The sequence below is a fragment of the Erinaceus europaeus genome, chromosome X (assembly GCF_950295315.1).
Source record: "Erinaceus europaeus chromosome X, mEriEur2.1, whole genome shotgun sequence".
NCBI lineage: Eukaryota > Metazoa > Chordata > Mammalia > Eulipotyphla > Erinaceidae > Erinaceus > Erinaceus europaeus.
In genome coordinates this window covers 87,822,240-87,833,472 of record NC_080185.1, presented here as the reverse complement: position 1 = coordinate 87,833,472, position 11,233 = coordinate 87,822,240, and the positions used below count along the sequence as shown (strand labels likewise).

General features: G+C 44.4%; 1 protein-coding gene and 1 non-coding gene across 4 annotated transcripts in view; both read right to left on the bottom strand.

Annotated features, from left to right (window-relative positions):
* Positions 1-3,138: 3,138 nt before the first annotated feature.
* SHROOM4 (shroom family member 4) overlaps positions 3,139-11,233 on the bottom strand; it is a 291,392-nt gene continuing 283,297 nt past the window's right edge. For all 3 annotated transcript variants that reach the window (XM_060183567.1, XM_060183566.1, XM_060183568.1), the window contains 2 exons: positions 8,188-8,457; positions 3,139-6,824 (listed from right to left, as the gene is read on the bottom strand). In XM_060183567.1, the coding sequence (XP_060039550.1) occupies positions 6,555-6,824; positions 8,188-8,457 (540 nt within the window). In that variant the 3' untranslated portion in view covers positions 3,139-6,554. The remainder of the gene's footprint in view (positions 6,825-8,187; positions 8,458-11,233) is intronic.
* Positions 9,388-9,547, bottom strand: LOC132536100 (U1 spliceosomal RNA). Its single transcript, XR_009547778.1, has one exon. It is a non-coding gene; the product is annotated as a U1 spliceosomal RNA (small nuclear RNA).

The following is an 11,233-nucleotide window of genomic DNA, read 5'->3' as shown; positions in this document are numbered from 1 at the left end:
AGAGACATATCTCAAACCTCCTGGTTCTGAGAAGCAGCAAGAGCACCAGGACCCAAGACAACATCATTACCAGCCAGCAAGGATACAATAACGATCCAGGATTCCCCACCTCCAGTTGGCATAGTGGATTAACAGGGTAGACAGATGGGACTAGATGGTGGTATGCCCAGTTGAACACACATATTACCATGTGCAAAGACCCGGGTTCAATCACCCCACTCCCCACCTGCAGGAGGGATGCTTACAAGAGATGAAGCAGCTCTGCAGGTCCACAGGTCTGCAGGTGCAGGTGTCTCTCTCTCCCCTCTCTCAAAATTTCTCTATCCTATAAAATGAAGGAGGAGGAGGGGGAGGGGGGAGGAGGGAGGGGGAGGAGGAGGAGGAGGAGAAGGAGAAGAAGAAGAAAAGGAAAAATGGCTTCCAGGAGTGGTGGATTCATGGGGCTGGCTGGCACTGAGCTCCAGAAATAACCATGGTGGCAAAAGCAAACAACCAAAAACAGAATAGGTAGGAATATGATAGCAAGCCCCACTTATTGCCTCAAGGCACAGATAGCACTAGGTTAAAGAAGAAACTGTACCATTATGTTGTAGAATTACCTCCAGGTACATACTGTCTTGAAGATCTCCACTATGACTCCATCTGTGGACCAGTTCTCTCAGGATAAAAATGAAAGGACTATTTCTGAGTTTGATTTTTTCAATTTGATGCTTTAGTGACCTCACCTAGGGTCCAAATTGTTCTGATAATTCACTCTAAAGGAATTTGAGAATTTCACCTGCATCTTGCCTGAAACATAAAAAGACACTGACAGAGTAGTATCAACACAGGCCACTGGAACCCATCTTGCAGTCCAGGCACAATGATTGGTACCCAGGGCACAAGAGACAATAAAATATCAAAGTTATTTTTTGCATCATGTTAATTGCTTCCACTCTGGAGTCCCACTTACCTTTTGTCAGCAGGAAGTAGCTAGCTGAAAGCAACACTCCTTTTTTTTTTCATAAGAATGAAAGAAGGAGCGGGCTGGACAGCGACACATCCAGTTAACCACACATAGTACTAAGCATATGGATTTGGGTTCGAGCCCCCGATCCCTACCTGCAGGGGTCCACCTCGTCAGCGGTGAAGTGGTCTGCAGGTGTCTCCCTGCCTCTGTCTCCCTCCCTCTTTATCTCCTCCTTTCCTCTCAATTTATCTCTGTCCTGTGCAATAGAATGGAAAAAAATGGCCGCCAGGAGCAGTAGAGTCATATAGTGCTGGCACTGAACCCCAGAGATAACCTTGGAGGCAAAAAAAATGTGGAGGAAGGAACATACACCTGGGGCAGGGGCTGGAGGCCACTAAGAGTATGGTTTGAAGTATATTTATTTATTGATAGGACAGAGAGGAATTGAAACAGGAAGGAGAGATTATTGTTGTGTGTATATGAAATGAAGGCCTAGCATATTATCTTTTTGTCCCATTGTTGTTGCCTTTGTTGTTGTACTTATTATTGTTGTTGTAATTTGTTGTGGTTGTTGGATAGGACAGAGAGAAATGGAGAGAGGAGGGGAAGACCGAGAGGGGGAGAGAAAGATAGACAACTGCAGACCTGCTTCACCACTGCGACTCTCCTGCAGGTGGGGAGCCAGGGGCTCGAACCCAGATCCTTGAGCCAGTCCTTGCACTTCATGCCATGTGCGCTTAACCCACTGTGCTACTGCCCGAATCCCAGTACACAACCTCTTTTGGTGAAAGAAGAATTCAAAGAAAAAGAAATAAAGATCCCAAGAAATGAGAAATTCAGATCGCAAACTTTCAACACCACTTCACACCCAGAGGATATACAAACTCTATGGGAAGACTCTTTGTTCTTGAGATTGTACAGTCCCAAAGAATACAGCTTTCTCTCTACACAAAGTGTTGAAGTGAAACATTTTGTATCTCTGGCATTCTGCAGGTGGATTATTCTGTATTGTTACACTTTTGCTAAATATTTGTAAGCCACAACAGCTCTACAATAGCCATTGTCATTTTGTTGTTTCCATTTCACAACTGATAAAAATGAACTGAGAAGTTGAATAAATAACAAAGTTCACTCAGTGTATAGAAGAATCAGAATCAGAACCATAGTTTACTCTAATGTTAAAGCTGCTTCTTAAAGGGGTCAGGTGGTAGTATGTCTAATAGAGGACACACATTACCAGGGATGAGGGCTTGAATTCAAGGCCCTGGTCCAATCATGCAGGCACTGAGCCTTAGTGATAACCCTGATGGGAAAATACTGTGTTCCTTCCACTCCACTGTACTGGACAGCTGTCACAGAAGACCAGTTTGATGTGAACAATGTATGGATAGAGAAATAAGAATGCTTTCAGGTCTACATGGGAAGCTGACCAGTGAGGCCATTACTCTCTAGGTTGCTAAGGGTCAAAGTGTAAGATTAGATTATTGGGTGGGTAGTGGTACACTCAGTAGAGCTCAGATTATCATGGGCAAGGGCATAGATTCAAGCCCCTGATTCGCACCTGTTTCACTGTTGCTACAGATGCCCCTCTCTCTCCTGCCCTTCCCTCTCAATGTGTCTTTATAAAGTAATAAACATAAGATTAAAAAAGACTAGACTATGAGGGAAGAAGATGCTAGGAGATAGACATCAAGATCTGAGGAGGGCTGAACTCTGTACACTGCTTAGGTCTGTGCTTGAGATTACACTCAATGCTGAGTCTTCCTGAATTCTTTCTTATGTTACTGAGGGGGTAAGGAAATAGTATAGCAAAATGCTAGGTCCGAGGGGCCAGAGTATGGGTTTATGGATAAGGATGAAGTCTTGGTCATATGGGGCAGATGAGGGAGGATGTCTGATTTGCCTAGTATACAATTCAGGTTTGAGTCCCTGGCGCACTAAATGGGAGGACATTGATACTGAGGAAAGCTCAGTGCTATGGCCTGCACACTAGCTCCCCACCTTGCCAATCTGAAAAAGTCAGTCTGGAGCAGTGAAGTCCAGACAAACACACAACAGTCATAAACACTTAGGTCATATGGGTATGCATGAAGTATGTATGAAGTACTATGTAGTATGAAGTACTACAGACACTCTAGTAGTTTTCAGCAGACTATTTGAGCCATTTTAATCACTTCAGTCAAAACACCTTTTGTCCTTAGCACCTTTTATTGAAGTATGATATGACCCTTTCTCACATTCTGGCAGACTATCATTGTCAGCCCAGAAGGGAAGGGAAGTGGCGGAGGACACAAATTCATGGACAGTAAGAGTCAGAGAAAAGAATAGCTCCACATGAGATAAGATGACCCCCAACAGTTGTACAACAAACACTGGTTTGTTGTCTATAGAAATTGCCCCCAGCCCCACCCCAACCCCCTCTAAAACTCTACTATAGTCTTCAAAGAATACAATACACTGTTACAGAAATATTATTGGCATAGACAGTTCCTTTGGCAAAGGCAATGGGAGTCACCGAGCTGCAGATGAAAGGAAGTAGCTAGAAATGTGCCCAGTTTCCTCCTTCTGGGCCCTGATACCCAACATGTTCTGGGAGACTGGGTTAAGAGCCTGGTACTGGCACTCATGGGCTGCTTTTTTGGCACATGGCATTCAATGGGAATCAGAACCTGAGCAAGACCTTGAGCTCTGCTTTCAGCCTCTTCCTTTCCAAGGCTTTATATTCAATGTTTCTCTCCCCCCCCACTCTCTCTCTCCGTCTCTCTCTCTCTCTTCTATGCCTCTTGAGGATGAATTGCAGTTTCCCAGCTGAGTTTGAACTGGTGGGCATCAAGGAGACCCGATCATTCAGAACCCTACAAGTAGTAAGGAAGCATGTGCAATAGCAACTCTTGCACTAACTCTTCTCTATGTATCAACCATTGTGCTCACCTATAACCCACTGGGGCCTGGATGAGTACTGATGGAAGAGGACAGAAGTCAAGGCCTTTCTTTACCATGCCCTCTAAACTTTTACTCCTTGGCAGACCATGGAGAAAGGCCAAACCTAGGACATGTGAGTGAAGAAAGAGATACTGCATCTTCAGTAATACTGGCAGTTCTGTGACACTGTCATTTGGAGTGGGGTCACCATGCCAACATTGTAGGAGCACTAATGCCCATTTAGTAGTTTACTTTTTTTGCTGCTCAATTGTACTGCTCAATGCAGTTTTGGGATTCTCTGGTTAAGTGCTTTGGGACATGTCCCTCCATGTGACAAAGAGCTTCCTTGCATTCTGATTTGAACTCTAGAACAATCCAAGGTGGGATGAGGGACATAAAACTGTTAACAGAGTCAACAGTACTTTCTGTGTGGTGAACTTAAGGTACCACCAACCTGATACTAGCTAGAGAAACTTGGCCCATGGGCACAGTGTCCAGGTCTTCTCCTTGGGCCTACATCGTGCCCCCCCCAAAAAAAGCTGTTCTAGCCTCTCTTCTTTGAATGATGAACTTTTATTTCCTTTATCCTCCCAATACAGGGCAACCTAATTTTCTCATTGCTTGTCCTAGATCTTGTTCTTAAATAAAGATGACAAAGACTTCAAAGTAACCCCCAACACCACAATCTTCCTCAACCTTGGCTTGAGTAAGCTTAGCCAAGTACAAACCATCAGCCTTTCAGGGGGAGATTTCCCCACTTTAGGGGAGAAGGGCTAGCTGACATTTAACAGTGCTTCTGACAGCAGGAGTGAATTAGGAGCATGTGCAGGGGCCCTCTCAGGGCACCCTGCTGGCCAAGATTCTTACATTGTTCCCAAACACAATGAAGAGGAAACAAGGCAGAGGGACCAGTATTTGTAACAGCAGCAAAGTTCTTTGGCAAATTCTTTGGTTTAATAAATCACTCTACTGCTCTGGATTAATACCCAAGGATCCTGAGGAACTCAGCAGTAATTAGAAGATATGCCAAGGCTGGCTTTCTGGGCTGGCGATACCAAGTTTGGGCCCTGGTTATCAAGGGATTTGGAAACTGAGCTGAGGTAAGAGGGCAGTTTGGCTACAGCTCCCACCTGGGGGCTTTCCCAAGATTAAAACAAAAACAAAAACAAATAGACTGATTAAAAAAAAAACCCAAAAAACTGGCTACTGGTGTCAGAATGTTGGCAACCGCAATAGCATTAGTTGCTTATGTGCCTACAGACTACAATCTTGGCTGTGTTATAATTTCTCTTGTAGGGGCAAACTGGGGGTTGGGAGGCATGAGGAGGGTAGTATGACTGACCCTGACTGAAAATTCCAAGAGTTTTGTTTCCTCAGCTCAGGTCACAGGCTGAGAAAATATTTGTTAGATAGAGGAGCTCCCCTCTACCCATTCCTTATCTTGGAGATGGTAATAAAATGGGCAAACCTTTGCCACATTTAGATTTCTTTGGTTTCAAGAAAAAAAAATAATAACCTTAACCCTGTTAAGGAATACTAAGCTCATGATCATACAGGCTTGAAGAGAAGTATCTGATCAGGCCACAGTAGGGGAGCCCTGAGTTTCAGGTGAGAACTTTGTTCTTAGTGACTTGTCAGTGATGATGGGAATAATTCAAGGCCTTAACATTCATTTATGTATTGACAGTGAATTCAGGCTGCTTGGCAGAAAATTCTTTCTCTCTGTTCCCTTTTCAACGACTCTTTTCTCTCTGAGAGAGAGAGGGGGGGGGGGGAAAGAGGGAGAACATATAAAATAAATAAAATCAAAAAGCCATTTAAAATATAATCACAAGAGCCCTCCTTCCTCCCACCCCCACTAATGAAACATCTATGTATATCCAGAAGTCAGCATTTAGTAGAGCTATTAGTGCCTGATGTGTGAAGCACTTGGGCAGGCCATCTGTAACCCCTGGCAATGAAAAGGCAAGATGAACCAGGAAGTGGTAGGTCCAAAGTCTTGGGACAGGAGGAGGCCAGGGCTGAGGAGTAGTCCTCTCTCCTCTCAAGTAGATGGCAGAGAAGGGGGTGATATCAAAGTATTTACACCTAGTTCTGGCCAGCAGTGCACCTGTGGATTCCCAACCTTTCCTCACATTCTGTTAACTTTAATTTCCCCTTTCTCTGATTCCTATTGCAAAGTGTGGGTAAAGCCCTGGAACTGGCAATTGCTGAAAGCCTTTCAAGATGGCCACATCTCTGTGTGAACAGTGGCTGAGTCACCAACTCTGAGGTGGAGTAGAGCTGCAATAGCCATTTCTCTCTGAGCTTTAAGAAGCTGATTACCCTGTGGGTAGGCAGTGAGTGCATGATGTCTTTGGGGTCTTAGCACAAAGAAGAACGAAAGTACTCTATTGGTACTGTGTTTGTGAGTGCTTTTCCATGCAAGCTCTAGGAATAAGAGTGTGATTGCATGCAGCTCCTACTTCTTGGTTCTACTCCCTAGGGTAGAAGCTTGGAGGTCTTCCCAGGATCTCTCAGCTGGTTGGGAGCACTGCTAGGTAGGAGCAGTAGAGACATCCAAGGTAGAGAGTATGGAACAAATTGTTAACTAGAAGTCATCTACTTGCTAACAAAAAGATGAAGAGTGAATGCACTTCTATTATGGCTGGGCAGGGTTGGTAGTCTCAGACTGCTGGTGGAATTAGAAATTACTGGGACCCAGGAGTAGGCTCTCCCTGAGACATTTGAGCTGCTCTTCCCCAAGCTTGATCTTCTCTTCCAGCTCTCGCTGCTCAATGATGAGAGCTGATTTCATCTTCACAAAGTGCTGGTAGTCTTGCAGCTGGTCCTGAGGCAGGTAGCGGGAGACCATGCCAAACACCAGCTTCTCCCGACTGTCAACATGCTCCTTTAGCTCCTTGGCATCTGCCAACTGCCCTGTCAGCTGCTGCTTCTTCTCTATCAGCACCAACTGGGGAAGCAGAAGACAAACAAGGGACCATCCCAATTAGATTAGCAGCCACCTACCTAAACCCTACTCTCACTGCCCAGTTTGGCATTTCCTGCCCACAAGGTACTCTGAAGCCCTGCTTCATGTAAACACTGTTCTTTCTTGTAGCAGGATGAAGATAAAAACAGCAGTGATTCTGGTCAGGACAGTATTCAATCACCTCCTTGTACATGTAAGTTATATTGATCTTATTTTGAGAGAGAGAGAGAGAGAGAGAGAGAGAGAGAGACTCCAGGTGGGAGCCAGGCTCAAATCTTGGATGCACACATGGCAGAGCAGCACACTATGCAGTGAGCTATTCTGCAGGCTCCCTAAACTGTGTTTAATCTGTGGGCCACCAGTGGGGCTGGAGTAGGAGAAAGGCTCTGATAAGCCAACCCATATACTTTCTGTCTCCTGATAGTTCTTACTATGACAATGCTTGTGAAATACCATAGATATACATAGATATCTATCCATGCCCTCTCAATGTTCGGCCCCAGTTTATATGCAAAGCCACTTGCACTAGGATAAAAAAAAAATGCAGGCTTAGTTCAGGAACGCAGAGTGCTCTGCTTTGTGAAACTGACAGACTCCCAATCTACTTAATGAGTCCTTCTCACTGAACAAAGGGAGAAGCAAATTTTGGTGCTGCTGCTGCTACTATTACTAACTCTGATGGCTGCTCCTACTATTACTGCTGGCAGTGAGCACTGGACATAGAGCACGGAGCTCTTCTCAGAGCCTGGAGACTACTTATGCTGTGGGTGGATGGCATGCACATAAGTGGAGCCAGCACTGAGTCAGTGTTTGCCCTGTGCCAAGTCCCATTTGAAGTAATGAACATTCATTGTCTAATTGAGCTCACGGAATCCCATCAAATTGTATATTCACCCTGTTTTTGAAAAGCCTGAGACAGAACGAGGCTAACTCAGATGCCCACAGTGACAGTGGTGAAGTAAAAAAATATGAAGGCACTTCAAGGCCTGTACTCCTACTCTTTTTTTGTTTGTTTGTTTGGAGAGGGAGAGGGAGAGGGAGAGGGAGAGGGAGAGGGAGAGAAAGAGAGAGAGAGAGAGAGATCATAGCACCAAAACTTCCTTTAATGAAATGGGGGCTGGGTTTGAACCTAGGCCATACACATGGCCAAGCAGCTCACAAGTGAGCTATTCCACCGGCCCACCTGCCTACTCATACTCTTCACACTATGTACCACCTCCCAAACTAGCCAAAAATGAAGGAGGAAACTATGAGCAAACCAAACCACCAACCAACCAACCAACCTACATGTGTCACTGACCTCCATTCATACCCTGGAGACCCCCCCCCCATCCCAAAACTCTACCTTCTCCTGGTTGGCCTCTGAATCGATGCTGTTGAGAGCATTCTCTACCCGGGCTAGTCGTCCAGAAAGTGACAGCAACAGGTTGACCACTTTGTCCAGGTCCCCGATAAACAGGTGGTATTTTTCAAACTCATTAGATTTGCAGACTGCTTTGAGGTTGGCCTCCACCTCTTCCCCAAGGGCAGAATTGGCACTGATGTCCTCCAGGAGCCCCTGCTGTGCCTCCCGCAGGACAGAAAGCTTTTTGCTGATGCTCTCAATAAGCTGTATCTATGAGAAGTCAACATGAAAAGGGAAAAGATAAAATGGAAACCAACAGAAAGGGCTATAACCCCATAACCTCTGCTCCCCTAGTCCCTGGAAACAAGGGAGACTTGAACAAATCCTGAGTAATTCCACTTCTCTGAAAATGATGTCACAAGGCATGCTCTCTCCCACTTCTGCTCTGGTGCAAATCTCTATCACCACCTAACTTCTTGGCATTAAGTAACTGGAACCCATGTGTGAAGCTGCATTTGCCCAATTTAAGTTAATAAGTACTGGATGGAATGAATTACTAAACAGGAATGCTGATGACAGCAGTTTTCTTCCTTTCATTTATATGCCTTTTATGCTCCATGGCCCCAATTTTGGGTTTTGTCCCATCCATTTTTTTTTTAAAGTATTGCCACCAAGGTTATTGCTGGGGAATGGTGTCTGCATGATGAATCCATTGCTCTTGGCAGCCATTACCCCCAGCTTGGCTTTCATTTCTCCTTTTGAAGGAGAATGTGAACTCCAGAGACAGCAAGGTAGCTCCCTTAGGTAGTTTGCTGCTATGCCACTATGATGTGTGTGTAGCCCAGGTTTGAGCCTATATTGTAGGTTTTGGTGCTGGAGTGTGTCTCTCTCCGTCTCCCCCTCCCCTTCTCCCTCTCCCCCCTCCCCTCCTCCATCATTCTCTGCCTCTTTCTATCAGTCCAGGATGGTGAAGCTCCAGAGATGACTAGGAGAAAAAAATAGAATATGAATTTTGGTATCACAATAACTAGGTCAACTTGTCTCTTCTTCTTCTTCTTCTTCTTCTTCTTCTTCCTCTTCTTCCTCTTCTTCCTCTTCCTCCTCCTCCTCCTCCTCCTCCTCCTCCTCCTCCTCCTCCTCCTCTTCTTCTTCTTCTTCTTCTTCTTCTTCTTCTTCTTCTTCTTCTTCTTCTTCAATCTTCAGGGGAGAGCACGGACACAGTCCCAGACTACCACAAATTATGCAGTTGAGTTTCCCACATTTGGGGAAATCGCAGGGGTCAGCACATCCGGAGTGCAATGGATAAGTCTTGCTCGTCCTGGGAAAACCACCTTCATGATCACGGTATCTCCCCTGCTAACCTGTCACTTCTTAACTGTGTGTCTTTAGGTACATTTGTTTTTATTGAGGTAATACTGATCTGCCATACTGTACTAGTTTCAGTTATAGAGTTTATCACCTCAGTAACTCTCTCTCTCCATATATATATATCATGCCAGGTTTACCATAAAATGCCCAGTGATCTGGAATTTTATTTTCTTTATCTGTAGGATGGGGGTCACAGAGGTCCTAACTTCACAGAAGTATAGTAAGAATTCAATGAAATATCACATGCTAAAGGGGTTAGCACTGACTAAATCAAGCGTTCAATGTAAGCTGGCTACTAATCTAGTCATGTGCCACTTAATGATGGGGCTACATTATAAGGAATATGTAATTAGTCACTTTCATTTCTGCATGAACAGATAACTAGATGGTTCAGGCTATCTGGCATAATTTGTTAAGACCACTATCATGCATGAGGCTCATCACTGTCTAAAACAGTCTTCAGTGACTAACTACTATACTGCTATTCAGTCTGGCCTCATCTTGACAAACTTATCTTCCTCCTCTGAAATTTAAAGATGAATTCCCCATGCTTCTTGCTGCTGACAAAACTCAGTCAGTCTTTTATCTGGCAAGGCAGGACCCATCATGTTGTAGCCAGTATCTTAATGTGGGTGAGAACACAGATGCTAGTGTCAGACCACCAGGGATTGAAGCCCAGCTCTGCCACAAAAGAGTGGCACAACCTTGAGCAAATTACTTAACTTTTGTGTGTTTCACTTTTCCCATCTAAAAACAGGAAACCTTAGTGGCTTATGAAATAGCAAGTCTCTACTTCACAGTGTCTTTGTGGGATTTATATAGGAAGCCTGTTTGCTCCTATATAGGAACTTATTTAGAGATTCCCAAGGTGACCAAGACCAAGGGAGCCTGCTGTGGGCCTACAGATAATGTCTTATTTCAGAATGGGTAGAGGTTCAGTGTGGATAGGAGGGTCAACAGGTTTGGATGATAAAAAGCTGAACTCTTAGACATGTCTCTTTTATCTCCCCCCTCCCTGAAGTCAAGAAATTATAAGAAATATTGCTAATGAGGGCCCCAAAACACTTTACAGGCAGTTTTTCTGGAATTCAGTGACGTATTAAAAAAACAAACAAAATAAAAACCAAATAGGAGGGGGCAATTATCTTAGTCTGAGATTTAATAACTTTACACTTGGGGAAAATTCTAAAGGTCACTTGGGATGAGAGATCAATAGTATGAATGAGGCAACACAACTAGATGCCAAGAGTTTCCCAGTTCTACTCCTACCCTCTGCTTTCCTAAAAAGCTTCAGTGCCAGAGCTGTGGGATTACTGGGAGGGTGTCAAATGATCAACTAGGAAAGTCACCTGCCTGCCCCATTTTTATAAATTCATAGATCTGGTAGGATGGAAGTGGAAAAAGTCCTTGGTTGATGACAAGTGAGTTTTTCAAGCTTAAACTTCATCCCTGGGAAAGCTGTAGTAGATAGAGCCCTAGAATCATCACATGCCTAGTCAGAGCTAAGTTGTCCTTGTGAAATACTGCAAATCAGTGACCTTCTTTGTGTATCTTCTTCAGAGACAAAATTTGTCCTAGTCTACCCAAAAACACTGCAACACACTCTCTGTTGTCCTGTGATTTACCACTTCTGATCATTTCTTCCTTTTCCTGTTCAGACTTTTATCTGGATTGCCTC